This window comes from Anguilla anguilla, chromosome 14, assembly GCF_013347855.1.
Source record: "Anguilla anguilla isolate fAngAng1 chromosome 14, fAngAng1.pri, whole genome shotgun sequence".
Classification (NCBI taxonomy): Eukaryota; Metazoa; Chordata; class Actinopteri; order Anguilliformes; family Anguillidae; genus Anguilla; species Anguilla anguilla.
The window spans coordinates 17,163,198-17,189,154 of record NC_049214.1 but is presented as its reverse complement, the minus strand read 5'-3'; the positions used below and the strand labels follow the sequence as shown (position 1 = coordinate 17,189,154).

Sequence of the window (25,957 nt, the reverse complement as noted above, 5' to 3'; positions counted from 1 at the left end):
TGCTTGCAGTAGCACTTGTCATGCCGTGTTATGGGTTGGTCAAACCTACCAGAATGTTCTCACAATTCTGCACATCCACAAAATTTTTCTTTTCGGGACAGGTTCTTGGTGGACCTTAATAAACTCGTAATTTAGATTCAACTCTGCTCAGCACTACACTGACATTTCCAGGACAACACATTAGATTATGAAAATTAGACTCTCAGAAAATGGTTCAAGTTGTGATTTTCAAGTGAAAATTTATCTGTATGTGCTGAGTAATCATTTTTAACTGCAAGTGTGCTTTTTAGTATAAACATCACAGTGGTGGTTAAATTAATTTCCATTACATTTTAGGCATTTAGCTTATGCTCTTATCCTAAGTAACTTATTAAAGCACAAAAAAGCCTAGACTTGCAAATCACGAACATTCCAAGTGGCAAAGAGGGCAATGGTCAGGCCATGACACACTGGCAATAGGTAATCCTTTGTCACTAGAGTTGACACGTGGAAGGTTTTATTTATTTATTTCTTTACTTTTGTTTGGGAAATACAGGATAGATGGACGATGTGGAAAAGGGAATGGAATCAGGGTGGTGAAGGGCTAAATACTTTAACATTATCACTGTGTATTCTATAAACTGTCATTTCAATTTTGCATTTAGACTTACAAAAGAACAAACCACACTAAAGATACAAGTTATTTTGTACACAACATTTTGTGTCCAAGGAATGACTGAACATGCCTGATGCCTGCAGCAGGACTGAAGAACTCTATGGCTTGTGTTAAAGAGTATTGGGCTGCAGTTAAAAGATTAACCAGAAAAGAAGAGACAGCAAAGAGGCAGGATACAGAGTTTACAACATAAAATGACTGCTGAAACCACAAAAACATACATACTGGTGCAATTGATCAACTGAGTAGAATCAAGTGTGGTCCACTTGACCAAATTTTGAATACTTTTTCTGAATGCTTTTGAATTCCCTGGCATCTCTTCACATTTAACTGAATATTCTGTCTTGTTTGCTAGAGCTAATGTGGTAAGTTCCAGCCAGTGTCTGGAGTAATGATATCAGTTAACTGTCAATTGGCTGCTGGTATAAAATGAATTAGTGTCTGTTTTTAAACAAGTTAAAACGACAAAAGCAGCATTCCATTGTATTCATATTTAATGCTTACTTTCCTGATAAGTATTTCATTGGACAAAATTGCATAAGACTTCAAGGATGGACTTATACAATATATACTTATACTTATATTTGTTGACAGACAAATTAAATCACTTCTTTTCCTTCACATGCAATGACCACAGTCAGACTTACACACAGTGTAACAGTGGTGCCTGATCATGTGCTATGTAGGGCCGGGAGTATGCAGGTTCTCATTCCAACCAATTCACTTCACCTGCTGATTTCACTAATTAATACACCTTCCAGAGAAGATGGAACCAATGAGCGAAATCAGCAGATGAAGTTATTAGTTGGAATGACAACCTGCATACTCTTGGCCCTCCATGGCACATGATTGAGCAGCATTGCATTAGCTCTAACGTACCTGTGCAAACCAGAAGCATTTGTTAAAAAAACAAAAAAAACAAAGTTGCATGTATTTTCAGCTGGAGAAAATGCCTATTAAAAACAGATGTGGCATTTTCATATATAGTGCCTGGAAAAAATATTCAGAAATGTGAAATGTGAAAAATTCTCACATTTTACTGAATTACAAAGCATACATTGAGATTTTGTTCTTTGTGATTTTTATGTTTTGGCTTTGAAAATGTACAATTAGGAGCATATGAGTTTACAATAAAAACGCTGTTTGGAAAAATATGTACGCAAATATCATTTGTAATCCAGAAAAATTTGATTGATTTCAAGGGGTCTGAATACTGAATGCAGATATTGCTATTACAATGAATAAAAGTAAAGACAAATATTAACACTGAAAAGCCATAGCTGAGATCAAAGACAGAGAACCACCTAATCACTATGGGATATGGAACATTGTGGCCCAGTTACTGTAGGTTTGTTTCTACTTTTCGTTGTTGCCTGCTCCACTCCTTCAGGATTTCCTCAGCAGCATTTAACGTTGAGTCTTCCTGTTGGGTGAAATAGCAGTAGTGAAGCCTCAGACACAACTTAGAAGACCAGCTCCAATGGTTTTCCCATTTAAATAGAGAAACAAAGAAAGCCCCACCAGGGGTTACCTTCACAAAGCAGAACCGGATGTAATTTTCAAAGTCTTTTTGGTGTTCCAGGCTGTAAAAAGCAGAGACTGGTATGGTGGCCAAACCCTAGCAAAAGAAACAAAAAATACAGGTCTGGTTGGTTACATGAACATGTACAATTTTAACATGAAATGAGACTAGAATCAAAGTTCTTAACATCCCAAATTTTGACCAGGTTGAAATGCAAAATTAAATCTACACACATTGGTGCACCATGTTTTTTAACCTTATTCTTGATTCATGGGGCTGTTGGGTGCTCATTCAGTTGAGGTACCACTGTGCTGCATGGATGAGCCCCACGGCCTGGGACTGAATCTGGATAATGCCGGCGCATCACCCAGGGTATGGACTCAGTTTTTAAAAACCTTATTTTTGATGAGCCACTTGACAAATCTGTAATCACGAGGTTCACCTTCTGTGCTTGAATCATGAATGACCACATCTGTAAAAATGAAAAGAAAAAAAAAAAAAAAATTTTAGGGCCATCTCTGTTCAAACAAACAATCTGCACATTTATCTGTATATGGACAGAAACCTAGAGGTGACAGTAGCATAGAACTTTAGAAAATGCCAGTTTTCTAGCCAAAATATTTAAGCTGTAAGCTATGACAACTTCCAGGTTTCTGTCAAAATACAGATACAGATAGTTCTGTTGGTTGCACATCTGTTCCAGATTCAGATATTGCACACTCCTAAAAAGATATTAGAATATTCGCAAATTAAAATAAGTACAATAGCTTAGAAGAACTCACTCACTCATGGTTGAAATGTCAGCCATCATGAAGTAGCCTCCCTCTGGCATGATGGGCTGTAGGCCCACACTCACCAAACACTGGGCCAATTTCTGACGCTTGTGATGCATCTTTTCAGGCAGCTGGAGGAAGTAGCTCTCTGGTTTCCCAAAACACTCAAACTCTCTCTGGAAGCCATGTGCAACAGCCTCCTAAAAAAGGATCACATGACAAGTGAGCTAGTATTTCCAGGAGTAACTTAAGAGGATAATTCAGTTAAGACTTAAAACTTGGTTAGGTTTTTTTTCATTCTTATACAACAGTCAAAGAGGTGTTCACTCATGTATTGTTCTTACCTGAGCAGCAGTGGCACAATGGTAGACAGAATTCTGATGGACGGTTTTCAGGTGCTTTAAAATGTGACCAGAGCCCATTGCCCAGCCCACCTGAAACAAAGTGTATAAATCATACAAACATTGTCTATATAGATATAACAAATATTTCAGATGTGAGGAATATTCCAGTCTCTCTGTTCACCTTCCATCCTGTGGCACTGAAACTCTTCCCTGCACTCCCAATTGTGACTGTTCTTTCCCACATTCCTGGTAGGCTGGCTGCATGGAAAAGTTATACAAAGGAATGTTCTCATAAAAATGGAGAGGAAAAACATCCAAGTTAAATTTTTCAAACAAAGATCAATACTGGTTAATTCCTTCTTGGTAAGTAATACATGCAATAATTACTTAATTTCTTAATTCCTTTACACATTCACATTCACATTTTCACAAAGTACACAATTTTAACCCTATTGTTCCTACAGAATACATCTTCTATTCTCACCAATACATTTCAATACTTTTTTTATTCAGGGACAGTAGCTATTACGAGGGTACATTTTTATTGTATTCGATTTATTCTAAAATCCTCTGTCAGTTCACAGAAAGTATATCAATGCATATCATAATTATTTATACATTGTGTTTATCTGATTGCTTTATATTATAGCAACTGATATTACCTATTTTCACATGCTTTGTACCATCGTAGGTGAGCCACTCATACACCTCGTCACTGATGCACACCACATCATGTTTAACACACAAGTCTGCAATCATCTTTAGCTCCTCCAGCTTGTACACCTGTGTAAGGGGTAAGAGCATTAAAAAAAAATAATAATAAAATTTAAAAAAAACACTGAAATCACTGGAACACGAGATGGATAGAGACATCCTAAAGGCAGAATCCTCACCTTACCCAGCGGGTTGTTGGGAGTGTTCAGGACGATGGCTTTTGTGCGTTCGGTGAATTTACTTGCCAGCTCCTCTGGAGATAAAACCCAATCTGCGCTGGACAAAATATTTCCCGTCTCCTTATTCTGAAAAAAAAAAAAAAATTATATAAATAATTCCAGGCAAGTTGTTCACACAACTTCCCGTTTATGCTATGGCCACTTCTGGGTTTTTCCCCAATGGCGGATACATAGTGCGGACTGTACATACTTAAAAAAGAAACTGTACACCCCTAATGCATATGAAGTTATTTTTTAAAATATAGCAACTTACTGGTCTTAAAGGCACGTAGACGGCTTTCCCACCAGCCATTTTAACCATCGGTTGGTAGCAGTCAAAAAAGGGTTCAATAATTATCACCTCAAAAAGCAAAAAAAAAAAATACCAAAGGTTACCCTAGGTACACTTCTGACATTAGGCTAAGAGAAAGACAACCCAAAATGTCACAATTACCTCATCTCCCTCATCCACCAATGCCTGAAATGCACAGAAGAGAGCTTGATAAGCACCCACAGTGACCAGGATGTCCTCCATTGGGTCTATCTCCTGGCCCACAATCCTTCCAAAGAATTTTGCAAGAATTTTCACCAGAGGTGGGTGGCCCTGTAGGTACAGCACCGTCACAACTCACATATCATCGTAATTCGCAGACATACGCCAAACACTTTGATAGATTTGTCTCTATTATTGACCTATACAGCACATTGGAAGATAATTAAACGGCACAAGTGTTCATTTATTATTGCTTTCCTGCACTGCATTAATCTTACATGACGCTTTAATACCAACAGCTACATATCTAAACATCACAGAACAGCTGTAAAAACAGAAATTGGCAGGCCTGCTAGTCTTACAAATGCACGAGTGTACTGATGAAGTGAACATCCCCCGCTCACAGCTTGACGGAAGGCTTCCTGAATAAAGCTGGGTGGAGAAAAATCAGGAAAGCCCTGACCAAGGTTAACAACCTTGTAGTCAGCAGCCAGCTGAGTGAATTCCACCCTAGCAATTAAACAAAAAGACCACGTTAGACACTATTCACTCACCAAGAATTGTGAAATAACTTTTTTGACTAATGTAAGCTATGAATATTTCGGACTCAATAACAAATCAATGCAAAAGATTAGGACAATGAAAATTAAATTTGTAAATGCAAATGTTTGGTTAGAATGGACTGTGCATTTATAAATCACCAATATAATTAAGGCAGAGTAACAAGCATCATCCCTGCCATTCAATATTTAATCATTAGTAATTCCCAATTAAACTACATGATCCATCATAAATGTGAGGTAAGGTAATGTTTTGTTCGCTGAAGTGCTCCACACGAACTTTTGAGCGATTCATGTAGGCTTAATCAATGCCTTGTCTGGGAAGTGGGTCGTATGCAGAGAATTAGCCTACCATATGTTTTTGTCCACTCCATCAAGCCTGCGCGCATGTAGCCGACGTGACATAATGAACTATACAATAAAATGATATGGAATTAATTAAATTACTTATATAATGTGATTATAATAAATATAATCACATCTTGAACACACAACATAGATAACATTTAAAGAAACAAACAATGGTGAAAATAACTAACAAGAAATGATTTTTTTTTTCAGGCTGAGTAGGGTACTTTAATATTTCGTTAGAGGAATAACTAGAATAAGGCAGAGAGTAGTGTACCCTACCTTACTCGTGGTCATTTTTGTTATATTTCCGTTCCGAGACTGTGCAGCCACATTTACAGTAGGTCTGAGTCTTCTGAACATACCAGTGAGGACTTTAATTTACCGTTAAATCAAGTAGCCTACTGACTATATTTATTACGGCCGTGGAAATAAATGCAAGTTATATCATTCTGAGGTTCTGAATTACACCACAGAATAAATAATAACCTACGCAGTTGCTATTCTCCGAACAACGAAACACTTGTCTTAAGAATGCAACTTAACTACAACATTAACTCATATGAGAACATTAAAGGCACATTCAAAATTCCATTTACATGCTTGGATTTAAAATAAAATAGCTCTTATGCAGCATTCCCTTATGTCAAATGAAATCGCGAAAAAGTTCTTTAGTCATCATATTTGGCTGCCCTTTAGCCAGTTCACCTTGTTTAGCGACTCCTCTCTCCTGTTGTGACTTCCTGTATGGGTGGGATCATTTTCAAGGCTGCTTGTTAACCCTTTGCTATCATTTATACACATGCAAGCAATTTCTTTATCAGAGGTGGATCCAAGATGTTCTGGTGGGTATTCTAAATAATCGTCCCTTAATTGCGTTCTTGCAGTACCCCTTCTTTTCTGCAGTGCTGAACAACCAAAACTGTACACAGTTGTGCACTCACTAAAACAACAAAAAAGTGGCGCCAGATAATTCTACAGAATACTTCACTGGTTCTCGAACTTGATCCTGGGGGACCCATGCGTTTGCTGGCTTTTGTTACAGTCAATCTCTTTATTTTATTTATTTAACCTTTATTTACCCAGGGTAGGTTCGCTGAGCACAGATGCTCTTTTGCAGGAACACCCTGCTTCACACTCATACACATTCACACCTGGGAGCTGCCCAGTACAACCACAATCCTCTATGGTTGGCCACTGAGCAGCTCCACTGGAGGGAGAGAACATTTTTTAGTCAGTTAAATCAGGGGATGATTAGGTGGCGAGTTGATGACCACAGGGAGTCGGGACCTTGGTTTTAATGTCTCATCCGAAAGACGGCATCTCCTGCAGCACAGTGTCCCCGTCACTGCACTGGGGCATTGGGGTTTATTTGACCAGAAGGAAGATTGCCCCCTGCTGGCCCACCAACACCACCAGCAGCAACTCAGTATTCCCTGATGGTCTCCCATCCAAGTACTAACCAAGCCCACACTTTTTTTCTTTAAACTTAACACAATACAGGTTTGGCTTGTTATCATTTGTTTTATCTTTGAATGTTAGTTTTAGTGGCCAGGTGTCCACACTATCACCAGTTATGAGCCTACTGATTCACCCCAGTTTTTATTTTGATTAATTAATTTTTTTAACCTCATATGCAATTGTTTGCAATATAGCAGAATAATCTGTGTATGACATAATGTGGCCAATTTGGGTTATAATCCCTCAAAAAGCATCTAATTAAGAAAAGTTAACGGCTTGTTCAAATTCTCTGACTGCAGTTATGGTTGGAACGGAAACCAGCATACACAGGGGGCCCCCAGGATTGAGTTTGAGAACCACTGGAATACTCCTCCTCCATACACTGATTTACAAATATATATTCCCGTATGCACATTAAAACAATACTGCTGGTTCTCCACTCACTCAGGTGTCAGGGAGTCAGGTGTCATGACAGTCTGGCCAATCAGTAGCACTAATTGTTCAGTTAATTACCTGCGAGGAAAGTAAACCAGGGCCAGATTTAGAGTCAAGGGCCATATCCGAGTATCCCTGCTGTAAGCCAGGGGTGTCAAACTGAATCCCAAAATGGCCACAATGTCTGCAGGTTTTCGTGTTTTCCTTTCAGTCAGTTGCCAATTAAGGCCTGGACAACAAGGTGTGTGGATCAATGTGGATCACCAATCAATGACTTCAATTAAACACTTGTGCTTAGAACACCCCAAAAACCAGCAGACACTGCAGCCCTCCAAGACTGGAGTTTGACACTTGTACTGCAAGCTTTTCAAGGTTGTCCAGTCCTCCATGATTGTTGCAGTCAGGTATAACTGAGCTTTGTTTTACATGCCACCATTGCTTGATGCCATATTCCTCTGTCTTACAGATAGCCATACACTTCATCTGTACGCTGTTCTTGCACTCAGCTGCAATTTCAATTACCATTCTGTACTACTGGTTCAAAAATTGACCTGGAACAGCATATTTGTGCCCAAATAGTGTACCAACCTATATCAAAATATCAAGGGCCATATTTACTAAGCATCTGCAGTGCTGCAAAATTCTGCATCGCTGCATGTTTTCGGTTCAGCCAGATATTTACTAAGACTGGTTATGTAAATGAACACAGCCGCAGAGATTTCCTTTAAATGCACTGCTGGTATTTAAGATGCATTATTTGCATTGCAGGAAAGCAAAATTGTTGTACTGCTCCATTGCTGGTGGTCAGGTTTTGCTATAACAAACAACATGCTTTTTTACTGTTATGTTTACAGAATGCCATCTAAAGCAAAAAGAAGAGATTTGGTACCCAGGGAGGTCATGGAGAGGGCTTCAGATTTGGAGATTGGGGACACTAGATGGTGTTGAAACCATCTACATGTAGTGTTGTTTTGGGACATTTTAAAGGGTTTTCAATATTTATTAAAGAGATTCATTTTACTCATAAACATGTTTGAATTTCAGAAGTTCAGTTTAGTGTTAAATGTGTTCAGCTAACAAGCTAAACAAAAGCTGCTCTCCTCATCTATTTGGACGTTACCATGCAACTAAATTCATGGTAAGCTAGGAAGTTGCTTGTGAGTCAATGTTTATGCAGTCTTTTTTTCATGAATAAAGCCCCAATTCTTCAAAATCTGAGGATATGGCTGGTCTCATGTTACCATTGAAAATGTGTTTCCTTGATTAGCATTAATATGTGCACACACAAAAAATCTGTATATGCACATTATAGGGCATTTTCATTTACTGTTAAAATTATTTCGGACCTCCGATACAATCATACCAAATAGGTGGTACAAATGTAACATCTACAGTGACTTCCCTGCTTCAAAGTCACTGTAGAACCCCTGATAACTATCATTTAGAATTGAAACAACTTGCCTGCTTGTCAATGGGATATGGAAAAACTTTGATCTCATGAACCTGGAAGGTGAGAGCTAATAATTTTGTGATCCCTTCTGGTAGTGAGGTATAGCTAAACAGATAGCCTTAGCCTTACCTAGTAACACTGAATACAATTTACATAGCCAGAATAAATTAGAGCACCAAAGATTTTACATAGTGGAAGTAGATCTATTTTGTGAGGTCTAGTGTACTATTGTTTGTCAGCTGTTACAGAAAAGTATAATTTATACAATGCAGCATGGACATAAACAAATCATTATATTTTTATGAAGAAATAAATGTATCCTTCCACCTTCATATACAAAACACATCTTCCACATCACTTTTATGAACAAGTTATTTGGTAGTTTGTATACTTAAAGTCAAAATTTGTACACAACAAATGTCATTAGCCTACAGAATCAGTAAAATTATCAGACACTCCATGCACACTGGAAATAGAATCCGGAGCCATCAGACCTTACATTTTCCATGAAAATGTCTAGATTGTTAATAACACTATGTTACAGAAGAAGCATGAGATTCTACTCCTTGTATAGGTCAGTTAGGTCACAAATGGTTGCACCTTAAAAATGCACTTTTTTGAAGGCTACATAGGTGCCTAGGTCTGGGTTAAGTGAATGTCCAGCTCATCTTGGATTCAGAGTACGGTGCATTCACATGGAGTTAGGCCTTCTTTAAATCTTCTGGCAGGACACGGCCCTTTTTCCGGGCCTTCTCCTTACGCTTCTCCATTTTCCCATGCTTCTGTTTCTGGATGTTCTTGCGTCTCTTGTCCTGTTTGTGCTGCATTTTCTCCAGGATATTTACGCTTCGCTGCTCCCAGCGCTTTTTTCTCTGAGAGCGCATTTTCTCTTTCCTTTTAAGGGAGGCACGCAGCAGGTCCTCATTGTCCTTAATCTTCAAGCCCTCGGCCTTATACAGAACATTGGTCCATTTCATCTTCTCCTCCACTTCCTTGGCCTTGCCTTCGTCTTTGGCCCTCAGCTCCTCTAACTTTGCCTTGCGTGCCTCCACGCGGCTGAGAAGCTGCTTGTAGTTTTTCCCAGTCAGTGGGGTCAAATTTCCTTTCACTTTCTTCTTCTTCTCCTTCTTCAGTTGAACCTTCTCTGCATACCCTTCTCCCACCTCCAACTTGTTGAAGACCATAGTGGACTTTCCTTTCTCTGCCATCTGTGATCCAACAGAAATATCTGGAGTTTCAGCTACATTCTCGGTTGCAACGCCCTCCTCCACTTTCATGGCGAGCTTCTTCATCCGAAACTCTTTTCTCTTTCTCTTCTTTCGTTCCCTTTCCTGCTTCCGTTTTTCCCGCTTCTTCTCAACTTCCTCTGATGATAGGCCCTTGAGGTTACCCTGAAAGCAAATGGGAATACCACAACAAAAAATGAATGTCAGGATTTTTTTCAACATTTCTCCTAGAGCATTAAATTTAAAAAGGAACTGAAAAGGTTCAAAACTGCAAACATAGGCAGCTTTTCCTTTCAGGCTCCATACCTCACAATAAAGGTCTGCATGGGACCATTTTCTGTCCTCTTTATTTTAGCAAATTCAACAGTTAACAAAAAATTATTTGTAATGACACAGGTGTAAGAACTGCATTATTAGTATCAAACAAAAAAACAAAGGTAGTATTAAACAAATCTGAACTTTTAACTGGCCATCCCAGTGAATAAATTGTACTTCATAGCCTCTAAGCTCTAGAAAATCACTGGTCAAGACTTGTAGTGTAGTAGCATGATTATTTCCATTTACAGTGTCCTAACTGGTTGCTTTGCTAATGTCATTTGCTTGGCTGCAGAAGCAAGAGCACATGTACCACAAGCCACAGCCCCACGTGGAGCAGCTGTGATTAAGTAAATATTTTATTACCATCCCAGACAGAACCTCAGTAGATTTATTATTATTAACATTATAAAACACATTTTTAGTCCCACTTTTCTTAACATGGTAGGATATGTGCCAAAATCAAACAGCTAGAGTGGGAGATGTTAAAAAAGGGATTCAATTGACTTGGGAATATATGTAAAATTACTCTGATGAATACATACATGGCCACGGGTTTCTTCTATCTTTTCATGCAGTCTGTTACGCAGAATATCCACGGCAGAAAAGGAACTACCAATAGATTTCACACCTGAAGGACAAGGACAAAATTACAGCAAGGCAATAAATACTGACGGACACACTCCAAGCTTCCATTCTTGTCAGAGAGTAATTCTGTAAATGTATGATTGTGACAGTGAGAGCCTTTACCTTTTTGCCCCTGAGGCTGCTTGAGAGCCACTCCATTCTGAACATTAGCCTTTACCACATTTACTGCAGCACCAGTGGCTGCTGTCTGTATTGGATGGCTGGTTGGCTTCAGATCAGTCTTCACTGGTGGTTTCTTGTCTTTCACGTTTAAGTGTTTCCCTCCAGTATGTTTTGGTTGTTTCCTCTTTTTCTTCTTTGGCACACCTGCCTCACCTCCATGCCGAAATGGAACTAACATGTACAGGTACAACATTTCCGTTTAGATAACACAGGAATAATAATAATAAGAACAACAATAAGAATAATGATGATAATAACAACAACAAAATTTCTTTAAAGTGTAATCAGAAGTTAATGCTGTTCAGTGAAATAAAACAATCAACATTATGAAAAACACATTTGAAAATACATACAGAAAATGGGAATTTACAATAAATTGAATGTAATAAAAATGGGGAATAAAGATATTACCAAAGGGTCTTTTCCGTGGTTCTTGGTTCTGTGAGGCACATACTTTACTCCCTAACTTCTGAAGGTAGTTGTCCTTTGATGCAAGACTGACCATCATATTTAGAACCTAAATGAAACGGTTTAGACAGGAAACATCTACTTGTTAGCTAAACAAACTAGATTTGATGAGATGAAGCAACCAGCCAATGGAAACAATGACAAGTAAACAATGAGAAGATTTAAAAAGTTTTGCTCAATGATTTGCTAGCCACGTCTTAAGCCAGGGCTAAAGTTAAGTCTACCACCCGAAGACCACCCGTAGCCTATACTTTTAGCAGACGTGATCACTGGCCACGATCAGTTATCACTGCTGCATCTGCAACTATTTAAACGTGATACTGTATCAAATAATTTGAATAACGTGCACATTGTATAGCTAGGCAGTTGAAAGTGTTATATTTATCGTTTGTATAAATTAAGCTAAACAAATAATTCTCCCTGAAACTGTGTTAATATTGTGTCAGTGACAACAATGAAATAGATGGAATTTAGTGACAACAAAAAGAACTTACCTTAAACAGTGTGATCGATATGGAAATTTAGAGCTGTATACACTTTGCCACATGAAAAATCACACACAGTGGAAAGGCATCAACGGACAAGAACATTCACAAGGCAACACATATCTTGATTTATTACCGCTTAAATATGAAAATAAAGTCCAGAGGAAGGGCAAGGTTAATTGTTTTGAAATGAAAAAATACGCAGTTATTCGCATATGATTAAAAAACCCATTGCCGACTAAATTATAGCTTGTTCATGCACGAGGTCGAAAACAGACCACTTCTTCGAATACAGCACATGGGTTTTACAATGCGCACGCGCCATGCCTTTGATTGGCTTAGGATGTGGTAACATTAAACTCTTTCCCCCGACTCAGACATTAAAAAAATACAGTACCTTGTCATCCGGAAAACAATCCAGTTCAACGCTATGTAGACACAGAAAACATTCTTTACATTTCCTTTTAAACATCTGATTCTTCGGTGAAATGAGCAGCTTAAAGTTTGCACTTGCGTCTTCCTTTAACATTTTAAAGACTGTGAGGAGTAATGTAAGTAAGATGCAGCATCCATGTTATTAAGATTGTTCGCAAGATAGCTAACGGGTTGCATAAGATACATTTAATTAACACTAAAAACATATATCACGTTTGTGTAGGGTAATAAGATAAATCCGCTTTTCTTTGTCAACTAATAACGTAGGACACTGGGTCATGATGTTATTGACTGTTATTACAGACTTATCCCAAGAGGACTATCTTCACGCAGTTCCATTTCAAACTTTTGAAGGGTAAGTAACCTAGCCCGTGACATGGTCTAAATTGCCAAGTTGCTAACTTGCTAAGTTATATTAACTGCTCAGTTCCGTGGACACTGAAGTTGCATATAGATTTTTTCCCTGCGGTGGTTTTATGCCCTAATGCGGGCTTGTTCAATGTTTGATTTCACAATAGGAGTCAGTAGTGTACTTCATGAGGAAATTTAGCTGCTGCTTTTATAGTATTATCCCAATCATTCTGTCCCTGAACACTGTTAGCAGTTGATTGTCTGTGTCTCCAGGCAGGTGTGTCCTTCCTTGTCGACAGTCCGGTTCCACAGCTTCTGGAGCTGAGAAAGGAGAGGACACAGTCCTCAAATGGTTCCTATTGCTGATTCCTGTCAGCACATTTGGTCTTGGAACATGGCAGGTGTGGTAATGTCCAGCTCCATATACTGCAAATTAAAATATAAATGATGGAGGATTATTCCATATCCAGAAATTTCGCCTATGTGCTAAACATTATTCAAATCTGTATGTAATGGCTATGGAATTTTAAAGGTCTATCAGAAATAAAGTAGGCTAATTGCTCTTCCTACCTCTATGTCAATCCAGGTAAAGCGCCGGCAGTGGAAATTGCAGATGATTGCAGACATGAACAGTCTTACAACTGCTGAGCCCATTAACCTACCTGTCGAGTAAGTGTTACAGATATTATTATTCATCATCAATCAAACATATATGTGTGTACATACATATGTGTGTATGTATATATATATATATATATATATATATATATATACATATATATATATATACACATATGTATATAACTGTATATCTGTAAAGTGTTTTTTAATGAATTACATTTAAGATATCCCTAATATCTGACTATTTAAATGATGCGTAATGTTGGATTAAATGAGTGACTATGTCAAATGAAATGCCATTGTTAAGGAAATGGTTGATTGGATATTTGTGAATATTGTTGCTTACATTTTGTGCCATGCAGTTATTGTGCATAAGATTGTGTCTGTGCTACAGTCCGATGGAGTTGAACAGCCTGGAGTACAGGCGTGTGAAGGTGCATGGGCGCTATGACCACTCTCAGGAGCTGTACATATTGCCACGCTCTCCGGTGGATCCAGACCGTGAGGCCAGAGAAGCAGGCCGTTTGTCATCTAGTGGTGAATCTGGAGCCAATGTCATTACCCCTTTCTACTGTACAGACCTCGGGTATAGCTAAAGATACATTTCAAAAAATGTTCCAAGCAGTTTCAATTAAATTAATTTTACAAAAGGGCCTGGCAAAACTCAAAACATGATACAGAGTGATGCTGGCATATGTTTTACAATTGACAAAAGAAAGATTAACATTTAATGTACATTGATTTGCATAAGTAATTTTGTTGATTGGCATCTCTTTTTTTTAGGATTTTAAATTTTTTGTTCACTGTGGGCCTTTTTACTTGTAACAAGTAAAACAATGCAGCCTTAAACAGCTATAACTTGTAGAATTGTTTCTACAGAGTACTGTTGCTCACCTGGTTTACAACATCCCAAAACAATCCCTGATTTTTGCACTTGTGTTTTAAAGTTTTCTTAATATTTTGCAATGTTACTTTTCTTTTTTTTCACCCACCTTCCAGGATTTCTATCCTTGTAAACCGAGGTTATGTACCCAAGAATAAGATCAGGCCCGAAACAAGGATGAAAGGACAGGTAAGACCTTCTCTGGGTCATTTTTCTATCAAATACCAAGACCCTCACATATGGTTGGTACATTGTTAATAATAAAATGAAAACATTGATTTCAAAGTAATTGAAGAGTACTTTTTTTATTTTGATTTGCCACTGTTCCAACAATTCTAATTTAGATACTCATTGTTGAAATGGTATGTTTATGCGCATATACATGTTTCTCTCCTTTTCATTCTGCTCCCTCTCTTTTACTATTTTTGTATTTTGTAATGTTATTTTATTTTATGGAAATTAATCTATTTGATGGTTGTTATGATTATTTTGAATGATGAGGTCTTGTTATCAGCTCCACGTGGTTTTCTTTCACCTCGTGGATATTTTATTTATATTTCTAACAAGTTTAAATTGTGTGCAAATAAATCAAATCAAATCATTGTACCACTAAGCGATCCTGTATCAGCATTTCTTTCATTGTTTTGTTTCCTGCAGGTGTCTGATGAGGTTGATGTGGTTGGGGTGCTGAGATTAACCGAACAGCGCAAACCCTTTGTTCCCCACAATAATGTGGAGGGAAACCGCTGGCACTACAGGGACCTGGAGGCCATGGCCAGGGTCACTGGCGCAGAACCCATCTTCATCGATGCTGTCCTTGGTAGAGCATACTGGTTTTCACAAATACTGCAAGAAAAAGTTTGTGAACCCTTTGGAATTATTTGGATTTCTGCAATAATTACATACAAAATGTGGTCTAATCTTCATCTAAGTCACGGTAATCAACAAACACAATCTGCTTAAACTAATAACATACGATTGCATGTTGTATATAATGAATATATTGTTTAAACATTCACAGTTCAGCCTGGAAGTAGTATTGTAAAGAAGTTTTTGTCTTATCGGTCCATAGAACATTGTCCCAGAAGCGGAACATCCAGGTGGTCTTCTGCAAAATTGAGATGTACAGCAATGTATTTTGTAGAGCAGTGTTTTTCTCAGTGGTGTCCTCCCTTGAGCACCATTCTTGATCAGTGCTTTTCTTATTGTGTACACATGAAAATACTTTAGCAAGTTCAATAACTTTTTGCAGGTCCTTTGCTGTTACCCTAGGGTCTTTTTTCACCTCTGTCAGCATCATATGCTACATTCTTGGCATTGTCTGTGCAGAATGCCCACTCTTAGGGAGGGTAGCAAAAGTACAAAATTTGTCAACAGTTTGTCTTACTGTGCATTGGTGAACACCCAGGCTTTTGTAGCCTTTTCCAGCTTCATCATCACTACAATTTTTCTAAGGTCCTCTGAAATTTGTTTTGATCAGGACATGGTTCACATGAACAGATTCCTGAGTAACTAAACTTTGTGTCTTTTATATAGGTGTTCATGGATTGTTACACCTGACTCCAATTAGCTTTTGAAGTCATTAGCCTAGACTAGGTTCACATACTTTGTCCAAACTAGACTGTGAATCTTTAAAAGATGTATTCAGTTTTGTACAATTACTTAGTAAGCAGATTGTGTTTGTCTATAATTGTGACTTAGATGAAGATCAGACCACATTTTCAGTAATTAATGCAGAAATCCAGGTATTTCCAAAGGGTTCAGAAACTTCATTGTCCAGCTGTACAGTAACATTGTTTTGAAGAAATCTTGCTAACTCATGAGGCAAGATGATTTTGCAGTGAAATATTTGAATCTAATTTCTTACAGAGAGCACAATTCCAGGAGGACCCATTGGTGGTCAGACTCGGGTCACGCTGAGGAATGAACACATGCAGTACATTGCAACATGGTGCGTGGAAAACATTTAATTACAACAGCTCATTCACAGAATTTATTGGGCTCTAATTTCTGTATCAGTATTACATTCTTGCTTCAGAATTTATGAATTTTCTTTTTCTTTCCAACTAGGTACGGCCTCTGTTCAGCTACTTCTTACATGTGGTATGCAAAGTTCATCAAAGGAGTACGCTTGTAATTGGCTACAAGCACGCTCCTAAAAGGGATACTCAAGAAATCCTGTGTAAACTTTTTTTTTTTTTTTAGTGCTGCTGTATGAAGATCACCACTGTAAATGTTGTAGGATATGAACAATACAACCGATTTGCCAGTTTTAGTGATCTGGAGCAAAATAAAACATGCACTGAATTCAATGTTAAGCCATTGTGTCCACTACATATTCATTCAGATGCAACTCTGAAATACACAAATAATAGACTAAAATATGCAACCATGAACTTTAGTTTTCGGGTGCTTATCACAGCGACATCAACTAGTCTTTCTACACGTTTCCATCTCTCCAAGTTAAGCCTTTATCAAGCAAAAAATGTGTGAATGAATTCTGCCCAATTTAAGTTCTTACATAATCTTAAATCTGGAAACACAAGGCTGTAAATAAAAATTTACCACCATGTCTTATGCTAAATAGTGTTTAATACTTCCTGCAATGCACAAGGGCTCTCAGCTTGCTGCACAAGGTAGTTCAGTGCTGAACATTCATTACATCCTTTGCTTGTGTGTAAAGGGGAGTGGTGACATATTTTATTATAAAGTTCCTATTTGAAATATCAAGGAGTCTGTGTATCCAAAAAATCTTCCCCATACACAAGTTGATGAATGGCATCTGGGCAATTACCATTAAAATTAATTTGGAATACATTACATACCATAAAATACAGCTACACTTAAGTAAACCATTTTAAATAAATGCAACACCAGTAATATTGTCTTGAGAGATTTTATTTTTATAAACAAACACACATGATCCGCGTTTTCAGCCAAGCTTGGTAGCCAGTTCCTTGGCTTTAGCCTTCTCCAGCTTGGCAATACGAGCTGTTGACTTGGGCCCCATGATGCCACCTCCCCAGTGACGACGGATCTGATGGGGGGGGGGGGGGGGGGGAAATGGCATGCCATGAAACAGTCATTGAAGCAGACAACTGCACAAAAACAAAAACCTGAAAACTGACCACTTAATTATATACAGCAGTGTGGAAACCTGTAATTGAACTGAATAAAGATTTTTGATCCATAAACAGCTACAAAAATGGGAGAGAAATATGCCCTAGTTTGTTACCCAGTTGTGGTCTAGGCAGAACTCATTAGCCTGCAAACCACGCATTTGCCGTATTTATCTTGGTATAGGTCAAAACAATTGGACTACACTAATATCTTGACATGCTCAAAACTTTTTCCCCAAACATGTTTAACAAACTTTACACTAGCACACTGCATATTTGATGGATTTGCTGTGAATGAAATGCAGCATTTCCAGTCCTCAAGCCATGTGTAATTAGTTGCCACTAAAATGCCATAATACAACTCACTAGAGAACAAAGCAATCAGTTATAACAGTGCAGATCAGACCATGTGTTCAAGTTGAATAAACCCTGCATGTTTCATAATCAAGGTTTCTTACCTCATCATATCTGTCGTTGTAGTTTGTCTTGATAGCTTCTACCAGCTTAGCAAGGGCACCTTTGTCCTCACTGTAGGATGGAAAATGCCACAATAAATACCTAGAATACAAGTTATTACCATTGTCCTGTATCTAATACCTTCTGCTCAGTGTTAAAAAGCTCATTGTAAACCACACGGTTGTTCAGACAAAGAAATTGACATCACTGCTAGAAGGTTCAGGTTTCAGAAAGTTTGCAAGAATTCCCATCACGCTTCTCCATCTTACAGATCCAATCTTACATAAATCCAAGCTTAATGACTTCATATTGAAGTGCTTCACAATTGTCTCAATTCTAAGCATTGCCAGGGGTGACTTACGGGTTGGTTTGTGTGAAAGCCACAGAAGTGCAGGTTTTTCTGTGCACCAGGCGACCAAGTCTGGCCTTCCCCTTGACAATGCAGTAGGGCACGCCCATCTTGCGGCACAACGCAGGCAGGAACACCACCAGCTAAACAATGCATTTGTCATTGTGCATATTTTGCAAATCACAATTTCATTTATTTGGTATGTGAAACATTAAACTTCACTGAGGTCTCTGTTGCTCAACCATGACTTGATTACCTACCTCAATGGGATCCACATCATGGGCAATGACAACCAGCTGAGCTTTCTTACTCTCCACCAGAGTAGTAACCGTGTTCACACCTATAATGAAACATTTCAGTTTATTGTACTGAAAATGGATATATCAGAATGGCAGTTTTTGTTTTGACCATGGCTCAGGGTTAAAAAGCTCATTTTAGTCAACAAGACTGATTCAGGTGAAGAAATTCAGACATCACAGCATTGGTCAAAGCATTTCACACAATTCAGTTGAATACACAAGGATTTATCCCCTCAAACCTCCCAGCATGCCTCACCTGCACGGAGGACAGGCGGCCTCTTGGTTGGAGCGTCCCCTTTTCCAGCAGCCTTCTGTTCAGCACGTGCCAGCAGTCGCTGCTTCTTCTCCTGCTTAGTCTCAGGCCTGTACTTGTGGGCCAGCTTAAAGAGCTGTGTTGCTTTAATTCAGAAGAGCAAACATAATTTCAAAGTTTAATTTCCAGCCCAGAACCAAAGTTAATACCTCTTGACATGCACATACAACAGCTGCTTTGATAATGGCTTAAACCTCACTGAATAGTTAAATAGGGTGCATCAGCGATCTTGGTGGGATGTGTCAGCACTGGTGCTCAGATAGCAAATATTAACTCACATCACTTGCACAACCTGCAAATTAGTTAAGTGTGGCAAGCCCTAATGCCACAACACAACTTGTACACAAATATACAGGCAAAAACAAAATTCAGTGAGGATGTAGCACTATTTCAGTGGCATGCCAAAGTCAATCCACAACCCTTACCAGTTTGGCGATCCAGGGCTTGGGTAAACTGGTTAATCGCAGGTGGGACCTTCAGACGTTTGTACAGGATGGAGCGCTGGCGCTGCAGCCTGATGTACCGGGGCCATTTCACAAAGCGTGTTAGGTCACGTTTTGGTTGGATGTCCTGACCTAAGAGATGCAGTATTCAGCACTCAAATCAACTGACTATCCCAAGGCATCACCAACTTATCATACAGAGTGAACAAATGTGCATCAGCGATCTTGGTGGTTGTCTGCATGACTGCTAAGATAGCAAATATTCTTTACATCATCTGCACAGGTTCTATAGCTGAAAACTCAAAGAAAATCTAAAAAGTACAGAGCATTTTGCCATACCCTCTATGCAATATTTTCCTTATCTGATCAAATTTACAAATTTAACAAAATTATGCATTGACTCACCAATGCCATAGTTCTTGGGCCTCTTCTCAAACAAGGGGTTGACGACCTTTTTTGCTTCATGTTTCTTGGCCACAGAAGGGGCAGGTGCCACCTTCTTCCCCTTAGCCTTCTTTCCCTTCGGCTGTCAGAACAAAAAGACGTTTCGGTATGTACGAGCTGTATTCAATACACGTGTAATAGCTACATAGCTATATACAATTAATTTGTGGCTGATGCTCAGGGTTAAAAAGCTCATTTTTGTTCCACACAAGGAATTCAGGTGAAGAAATTCGTAACATCATCGCACCAGACATAAAAGCAACGCGTCACAAATGTACTTTATATCGGTTACTGTTAATGTACGTTAGCCATAGCTGAACAGCTACATACATAGCTAGTTCGCCAGCCATTTCCTCAAAACAAACATGAGTTAACTACACATTTTTAAAATCATTTACAACCTAAGTACTTGTTCTATAGAATAAAGGTTCTATAGGACGGTAACTTCGTTACTTGTTCCATGCCAAACCCTATGCAGTGCACAAATGGAGTTCAATAACGTCCAACTCATAACGGATTTAGGCCTGCCGCAACATATCGATCACAAAAATAAGCAAGTTTCATAAAATTTCAAGGCAGCGTAATCAATTTTATACAGCTACAAAGTAAATTTTCATTACGTGCAGTAAAACAGCGGCACCATAATAACATATAGTCTACCTAAATAAGAATATATTAGTTTGTGTAGTTAGCTCGGTGCTGAGGGCGATGGTAAATTACCATCGGGACATCGGGAAGATTCTAATATTTCTTTAAGGTTTTCCCAAAAATAGTCACTTGCACAAGATAAACAGATTGTGCTTAATACGTCGACCATGTAATTTTGAACACTTCAAGCGCCATAATAAAGATGTTCGAAGATGAAAAACACGGATTCCCACTCGGCTATCAAAATGAACATACACTCACCATGATGGATCAGACAGAAAGGAAGAAGAAAGCATTGTGGGAAATTTAAGTACCGCGACATCACGCTCTTACGTCACTTTCAGTGGACGAGTCTATCGCCTGAAGTGGTCTGAGGCGGCTTTATTCATGGGGACTTGATAAGACAATGTAAGTACGTGTAGCTAATTTTTTTTGTTTTGTTGCCAAATTGCTGTGATACATAATACATTTTCTTAGCCATCACTGAAAGACTGAGATAAGTGTACAATTGTGCACTGGAGTGAAATTTTAGCTGTGCTTCCAGCTGGCGTGCTAACGTTAACGTAAGTTCGCTGACGCTAGTTTCATTTGTGCAACTTGTATGTATCTATGATGTGCAATCGGTTAAGTAGTCTTGGCTTTACTGATATTTGCAGAATTACATTCCCAGAGTATCTGTTTGCAAGATGTAACGTTCGACTTGCATAATGCTGTACAATCGACAGCGTTTAGCAAGCACTACAGTGACACAAAAGTGTAAACGTTTCGGTGTTGAAAGAAATTATACCTGTTTTCGTCGCTGAATAGGATGGCTACGCAAAGAGTACTCCCCCAAAGCAAGGAGACGCTTCTTCAGTCCTATAACAAGAGGCTTAAAGATGACATCCGGTCCATTCTGGATAACTTCACGGAGATAATAAAAACAGCGAAGGTATGTGGTTCTTCAAGCAAAGTGTGTGGAATGTATTACCAGATGCGTTATCATTCTAATCGAATTGTGTTGGTCCAAAATTACAGATTGAAGACGAGACCCAGGTTTCCAGAGCAACACAAGGAGAGCAAGATCATTATGAGATGCATGTCAGAGCAGCCAACATTGTAAGTGTATCTACTGAATTTCAGGAGACTTCTCATAATGCTTGCTACCTACTTAATTAAAAAAAGAGCTGGCAAGTCAGGGCTTCCACAGTCCTTGAAATTAATTTTCATTCCTGTCGGTTCAGGAAAAGCGTTCACAGTGAAAATGTAAAAAATAATTATCAGATTGAATAACTACAAAAATATGGTATTTGCTAGCTCATTGGCATGTACCAAAAACCCACTACTAAAAGTCTACGATCATTTGTTTTCACTGCCGGTGGCGTCGGCATCTGCGTCTGCATGGCGCCTAGGATGACCCAAGATTTAACATTTGTATAAATAATATACTTCAAAAGGTATTTTCTATCACAATTCTATTTGCAATGTCACCAAATTGACTGTAGAAGTAAAATACTTTAAAACCTGACATTAAAACATGAAATGTCTCATGTAAAAAATGTTTAAATTGAACATTAAATGAAAATGGTCAGTGTTTCATTTTGCTTACTTTGAAGATTTTACTTGCTCTAAAAACTTTCACTGGCTTAGTGGAGTTTTAGATGGAGTATCCATTGTTTTCATCAGTGTTGGGAAACATCTTGCCCTGGGTATTATAGCTTAATCCCTGTAGCTTGCTGTTTTACTGTGAAATTGTTTTAATTTATTTGTTTTGTTCTCTTTTTTTTACTTTTTGTGCTTTGAAGGTGCGTGCAGGAGAGTCACTGATGAAGCTCGTCTCGGATCTGAAGCAGTTCCTGATCCTGAACGACTTCCCTTCAGTGAACGAGGCCATTAGCCTGCGCAACCAGCAGCTGCGCGCCCTGCAGGAGGAATGCGATAAGAAACTCACTTCTCTGCGTGATGAGATTGCTATTGACCTTTACGAGCTAGAGGAAGAATATTACTCCTCCAGGTACAAGTAGGCTTTTAGACACAGCACATACCTAGTTCCCTGTAGCCCCAGCCTCCTGTGCCTTTTAAGGGTTATTTAAATCTGTTGACCCCATTTTTATTTTAAATGCTTCCTTATGTTGCATACAGTAGGGAGAAAACAGTATTGTTGAGGGGTTTGATCCGTGATCCATAACTTAAACCTTTGGTACTTTTATGAATTGGTAAACTGCAAAAGTCCATGCACAACAGTGATATTTCAGTTGCTGTTCATTTGCTGCTACAAAACAGTTGTCAGCTTTGATGCTTTGAATACATTGCCTTATACAACATATAGCATAAGTAAAAAAAGGCATTGCACATCTGACCCTAGGATGTCGTGCGAACCTCCTGTGTGTGAGGAAACTGAACACATTGTGTGCCTTGTTCACTTGTGAGAAATCTTACAGTAAACTCGTCAAAGGTATCGGTTTCCTTTGTTTTTTATTTTAGCACTATTAGTTTTTTCTCTTTTCTGACATTCTAACTTCTATGTAACACAATATGCCTGAGCAGAAAACCAAAGTTACAATGTGAGAATTCCATGATTTCAGAGGATCTATGATTTTTTTTCACTGTCTGCTCAGCTAAAGGGTAGACCACAACTGATTTAAAAGCAATCGAGTTGAAAACTTGTGGGACAGTTAAAAGATCATCAGCTAAATTACTTAACCTGTTAAAGTTAAAAATGTTTTCCTAAATTTTCTTTTACTTTAAGTCCAGTTTTCTTAGAATATCTTTTAAAATGTCAAATCATTGGCTGTAGTGTGAATGTCATGTTTGTATCACAGAATGTCTGGGAATAATATTTTTAATGAAATCAACACATTTTATAGCACTGTTTGCACAGTTTTGATTGTGATGGTTAAAAGGGAAAAGTGTTGAAATTGCTAGCCTTGAAGGTAATAGTAAATCGGTTTGATCTTGCCATTTTATGTCAGTATATTTTATTCTGTAGAAACTCTAAGCATCGTAAGATGTATAAATCACAGACATCACTCCATAACTATCTAGTTATAGGATGCAATTGCAAATATTTTAATATTATATAACTTATTAAATGATTAAAAAATATTTCTTTAATATTTCTGAAATTAAAGTTCAATTTGCTTTTAGAAAACTGTCAGCCTATGCTGTACAGTTTTGATTTATTAATGCTTACTAAACTAATTTTCTTTATACATCCAAGTCAGACGTGACGGCTTGATTGAACATTTATTCAATCTTCCTATATTTTAGGAAGAGCAGATTATATTGGATCATATTTTAATGTTGATTTTGTGGCAGATGAGAACAACACCTGTACAAAATTGGTCCTTGCCGCGTTATGCCGTTCTGTGCATACTCCGTATCTGGGCAGAATGGCAGATTTTTTTTTTTTTTTGGTGAATGCAATCCTATGTTGTATGTCTTCAGATTCCTTCCTGTATTGTTGATCATTTAAAAAGTAAATGTTCTTTGTTTTGCTAAATAGATGGTACATTTCCATTATGGATAAGTGTTAACATTGTCAGTTTTACATGGCCCCACACACATTTTTCAAAAGTTTAAAATAAAGTAGAAAAATGAGAGTTTTATTGTCCATTTTTTCCCTCAGACAACTTACTGCTATTTTTCTAAGCACTTCCATCTGCTTTGCTTGTGCATTTTCAGTAGCTCTTCTGCTTCTCATTTTGACATAAAACTCCCTGGTATTAACCAATGACAAGAATGAGGAGATTATAAATCATATTTTAATGCTTGGATGACTTATTTTTCAATTATGCTTGATTAGTTTGTCTTTGTGAATACTACTACCAACAATAACTACATCAGAGTGCAGTACTAAATGACAAAACAGACAATATAGACATTGCATACTGCAAACCACAAATTTCTTGTATGAATTCACTGACGCCAAAGTGTTCATAAGTCTTGAGATATTTTGAAATGGTAATTGGTCCAAGTTAAAAACAATGATATAAAATGCAAGTTAGCTGATTTTCCTTTTAAAACATAGTGCTTGCTTTCCACACTTTTCCCCTGCTTTGTGTGCATCAGTCTGTTGGTGAATGTTGATAAGCATCTGTAGGACTAATGCATGAGTGTGTATGCTTAAGATTTCCAGAACGCTGTGTGTGTGTGTGTTGGCACATGCCTAGCGCTCTCTGTGCTCATTCTATCCCTGGGTTTTTGTTCTGGAAAGCTACAGTCAGTGGGACGGCGCCGACCTGCCCTTGTGTGAGGCCTTCCACCGCCGGGACAGTTGGGCCTCCCCTGGCAGCAATGCAGGCCCAACCAGTGGGGGTGCAGAGGATGTGAGCGGGCCCCTGTCTCAGGAGTCCACCCCTGGACATCTCAACGGGCACAGCACCAGCACTGCCGAACACCCATGACACAAGAATGGATTTGTACTTCCCTATACGTCAGCTTCTTCAGCAGATGAACTGTAGTGCACCTGAAGTGTGTGGATTTGTCTTTGCATCAGTTTGAACTTGCTGGCTGTACAAGTCTTCATGAGTAGTCTTCTGTATGTACTACCAAATCAAGATGTGCACTTGCACATAAAACTGGGGCCAAACTAAACTGAGCCAAAACTGCTGTCAGGTTATCATTTAGTCATGAACAGATTAGCAAGGGAAAAGTGGTGGTTTATGGAAAAAGTATAGTTTCAGAAATGCGAAATGGTTAAATGGTTAAGAATACTTACACTGATACTTCCAACAGAATAATGATCTGCATAAAGCTATTCATTTTTAAAAAATCTGGCTAAAATCTTGCAAGAAACAGGTTTTCTTCCCAATTAATATTTCAATTTCAGAATGTCATTAAAAATATAACTTGATAATCCCAGAATGTGTGAACCCTAATAAGCAGCACTACAGCTATGAAATCATATCGAGTATCCTGTCCATCCTGAGTTTTGTGTAACAGATTTTGAGTGCAAAAAATTAGAATAGATTGCTCCTTTGAAGAGAACCGTTTGCTTTGCTGAATGTTGTAGTGAGCTACTGGTTTGGATGTCTCCACTGGAGCCGGTTTACTGCTACTAATCTCTGTATTGACTTCCAAAAATGTCTCTCATATGTGCTTGTTACTGACATTTTGTAAAGTGTAATAGTACTTTGATAGTAAAAATTGTCCAGAGAGCGGTACTAACTGTAAATGGATTAATTTTGTTCATGAAAGTAATGGCTATCTGGAAAACTATTTCATTAAAATATCATAAGGCTAAGTATAGCATTCAAATACCACACAAAACTGTACTTGGCAGTGACTGAGGAAACAATCACTGAAGTGTTCACACAAATGAAATTGTGTATGTGCCAG

The 25,957-nt window shown here is 38.3% G+C and overlaps 5 protein-coding genes and 5 non-coding genes across 23 annotated transcripts; 2 read left to right on the top strand and 8 right to left on the bottom strand.

Annotated features, from left to right (window-relative positions):
* Nucleotides 1-489: 489 nt before the first annotated feature.
* Nucleotides 490-6,398, bottom strand: kyat1 (kynurenine aminotransferase 1). Of its 7 annotated transcripts, none has more exons than XR_004762320.1 (13): nucleotides 6,336-6,398; nucleotides 5,632-5,690; nucleotides 5,082-5,229; nucleotides 4,681-4,830; nucleotides 4,501-4,587; nucleotides 4,188-4,313; nucleotides 3,957-4,077; nucleotides 3,476-3,552; nucleotides 3,295-3,384; nucleotides 2,960-3,150; nucleotides 2,573-2,649; nucleotides 2,187-2,273; nucleotides 490-2,078 (listed from the first exon to the last, which is right to left on the bottom strand). XR_004762320.1 is itself a non-coding variant. In XM_035391175.1 (13 exons), the coding sequence occupies exons 2-13, from the start codon at nucleotides 5,682-5,684 to the stop codon at nucleotides 1,995-1,997; spliced, it is 1,287 nt and encodes a 428-aa protein (XP_035247066.1). In that variant the 5' UTR covers nucleotides 5,685-5,690; nucleotides 6,336-6,398; the 3' UTR covers nucleotides 490-1,994. The 7 variants fall into 7 exon arrangements, 5 of the variants coding, with proteins under 5 accessions (XP_035247066.1, XP_035247069.1, XP_035247067.1 ...); XM_035391175.1 differs by having other exon boundaries at nucleotides 2,964-3,150; XM_035391178.1 differs by having other exon boundaries at nucleotides 2,620-2,649; nucleotides 2,964-3,150.
* A 2,851-nt stretch (nucleotides 6,399-9,249) lies between these two features.
* Nucleotides 9,250-12,601, bottom strand: surf6 (surfeit 6). Its single transcript, XM_035390032.1, has 5 exons — nucleotides 12,287-12,601; nucleotides 11,736-11,841; nucleotides 11,265-11,495; nucleotides 11,060-11,145; nucleotides 9,250-10,364 (listed from the first exon to the last, which is right to left on the bottom strand). The coding sequence occupies exons 2-5, from the start codon at nucleotides 11,830-11,832 to the stop codon at nucleotides 9,675-9,677; spliced, it is 1,104 nt and encodes a 367-aa protein (XP_035245923.1). The 5' UTR covers nucleotides 11,833-11,841; nucleotides 12,287-12,601; the 3' UTR covers nucleotides 9,250-9,674.
* Nucleotides 12,602-12,635: 34 nt separating this feature from the next.
* LOC118212303 (surfeit locus protein 1) lies at nucleotides 12,636-17,139 on the top strand. Of its 4 annotated transcripts, none has more exons than XM_035390034.1 (9): nucleotides 12,636-12,828; nucleotides 13,016-13,067; nucleotides 13,337-13,464; nucleotides 13,650-13,732; nucleotides 14,079-14,270; nucleotides 14,684-14,756; nucleotides 15,225-15,387; nucleotides 16,437-16,518; nucleotides 16,638-17,139. In XM_035390034.1, the coding sequence occupies exons 1-9, from the start codon at nucleotides 12,766-12,768 to the stop codon at nucleotides 16,702-16,704; spliced, it is 903 nt and encodes a 300-aa protein (XP_035245925.1). In that variant the 5' UTR covers nucleotides 12,636-12,765; the 3' UTR covers nucleotides 16,705-17,139. The 4 variants fall into 4 exon arrangements, with proteins under 4 accessions (XP_035245925.1, XP_035245924.1, XP_035245927.1 ...); XM_035390033.1 differs by having other exon boundaries at nucleotides 14,061-14,270; XM_035390036.1 differs by lacking the exons at nucleotides 12,636-12,828; nucleotides 13,016-13,067 and having other exon boundaries at nucleotides 13,337-13,469.
* A 308-nt stretch (nucleotides 17,140-17,447) lies between these two features.
* rpl7a (ribosomal protein L7a) lies at nucleotides 17,448-20,927 on the bottom strand. 2 transcript variants are annotated; one of them, XM_035390039.1, is made up of 8 exons: nucleotides 20,900-20,927; nucleotides 19,952-20,072; nucleotides 19,529-19,678; nucleotides 19,047-19,187; nucleotides 18,752-18,831; nucleotides 18,504-18,634; nucleotides 18,145-18,214; nucleotides 17,448-17,604 (listed from the first exon to the last, which is right to left on the bottom strand). In XM_035390039.1, exons 1-8 carry the CDS (start codon nucleotides 20,900-20,902, stop codon nucleotides 17,500-17,502), a joined length of 801 nt encoding a protein of 266 aa, XP_035245930.1. In that variant the 5' UTR covers nucleotides 20,903-20,927; the 3' UTR covers nucleotides 17,448-17,499. The 2 variants fall into 2 exon arrangements, with proteins under 2 accessions (XP_035245930.1, XP_035245931.1); XM_035390040.1 differs by lacking the exon at nucleotides 20,900-20,927 and adding an exon at nucleotides 20,711-20,730.
* Nucleotides 18,286-18,355, bottom strand: LOC118213476. Its single transcript, XR_004762426.1, has one exon. It is a non-coding gene; the product is annotated as a small nucleolar RNA SNORD36 (small nucleolar RNA).
* Nucleotides 18,901-18,973, bottom strand: LOC118213475. The gene has a single exon (XR_004762425.1). It is a non-coding gene; the product is annotated as a small nucleolar RNA SNORD36 (small nucleolar RNA).
* LOC118213478 lies at nucleotides 19,320-19,391 on the bottom strand. Its single transcript, XR_004762428.1, has one exon. It is a non-coding gene; the product is annotated as a small nucleolar RNA SNORD24 (small nucleolar RNA).
* On the bottom strand, nucleotides 19,759-19,826 carry LOC118213477. Its single transcript, XR_004762427.1, has one exon. It is a non-coding gene; the product is annotated as a small nucleolar RNA SNORD24 (small nucleolar RNA).
* On the bottom strand, nucleotides 20,163-20,237 carry LOC118213474. Its single transcript, XR_004762424.1, has one exon. It is a non-coding gene; the product is annotated as a small nucleolar RNA SNORD36 (small nucleolar RNA).
* Nucleotides 20,924-25,862, top strand: med22 (mediator complex subunit 22). Of its 4 annotated transcripts, none has more exons than XM_035390041.1 (5): nucleotides 20,924-21,046; nucleotides 21,446-21,569; nucleotides 21,656-21,736; nucleotides 22,423-22,631; nucleotides 24,834-25,862. In XM_035390041.1, coding segments are annotated over exons 1-5 (606 nt in total). In that variant the 5' UTR covers nucleotides 20,924-21,044; the 3' UTR covers nucleotides 25,024-25,862. The 4 variants fall into 4 exon arrangements, with proteins under 4 accessions (XP_035245932.1, XP_035245935.1, XP_035245933.1 ...); XM_035390042.1 differs by having other exon boundaries at nucleotides 20,966-21,050; XM_035390043.1 differs by lacking the exon at nucleotides 20,924-21,046 and adding an exon at nucleotides 21,058-21,201.
* The last annotated feature ends 95 nt before the right edge of the window (nucleotides 25,863-25,957 follow it).

Bases quoted from the DNA above. Each gene is read 5' to 3' on its own strand.
- rpl7a (XM_035390039.1), bottom strand. The intron at 19,188-19,528 runs GTAAGGGTTGTG...TCTGAATTAAAG, and splicing joins AGCCCTGGATCGCCAAACTG to CAACACAGCTCTTTAAGCTG. The intron at 18,635-18,751 runs GTAGGTAATCAA...TGCATTGTTTAG, and splicing joins ATGATGTGGATCCCATTGAG to CTGGTGGTGTTCCTGCCTGC.
- med22 (XM_035390041.1), top strand. The intron at 21,737-22,422 runs GTAAGTGTATCT...TGTGCTTTGAAG, and splicing joins ATGTCAGAGCAGCCAACATT to GTGCGTGCAGGAGAGTCACT. The intron at 22,632-24,833 runs GTACAAGTAGGC...TGTTCTGGAAAG, and splicing joins GAAGAATATTACTCCTCCAG to CTACAGTCAGTGGGACGGCG.
- surf6 (XM_035390032.1), bottom strand. From the start codon at position 11,832: ATGATGGTCAGTCTTGCATCAAAGGACAACTACCTTCAGAAGTTAGGG. The intron at 11,496-11,735 runs GTAATATCTTTA...TGTACATGTTAG, and splicing joins ACCACGGAAAAGACCCTTTG to TTCCATTTCGGCATGGAGGT. The intron at 10,365-11,059 runs GTATGTATTCAT...ATTTGCTTTCAG, and splicing joins TAGAAGAAACCCGTGGCCAT to GGTAACCTCAAGGGCCTATC.
- kyat1 (XM_035391176.1), bottom strand. From the start codon at position 5,990: ATGTTCAGAAGACTCAGACCTACTGTAAATGTGGCTGCACAGTCTCGG. The intron at 4,314-4,500 runs GTAAGTTGCTAT...TTTTTTTTTCAG, and splicing joins TCTACGTGCCTTTAAGACCA to AATAAGGAGACGGGAAATAT. The intron at 2,650-2,963 runs GTGAGTGAGTTC...TCATTTTTACAG, and splicing joins GGCTGACATTTCAACCATGA to ATGTGGTCATTCATGATTCA.
- LOC118212303 (XM_035390033.1), top strand. From the start codon at position 12,766: ATGAGCAGCTTAAAGTTTGCACTTGCGTCTTCCTTTAACATTTTAAAG. The intron at 13,733-14,060 runs GTAAGTGTTACA...ATTGTGCATAAG, and splicing joins CCCATTAACCTACCTGTCGA to ATTGTGTCTGTGCTACAGTC. The intron at 15,388-16,436 runs GTAGAGCATACT...AATTTCTTACAG, and splicing joins CTTCATCGATGCTGTCCTTG to AGAGCACAATTCCAGGAGGA.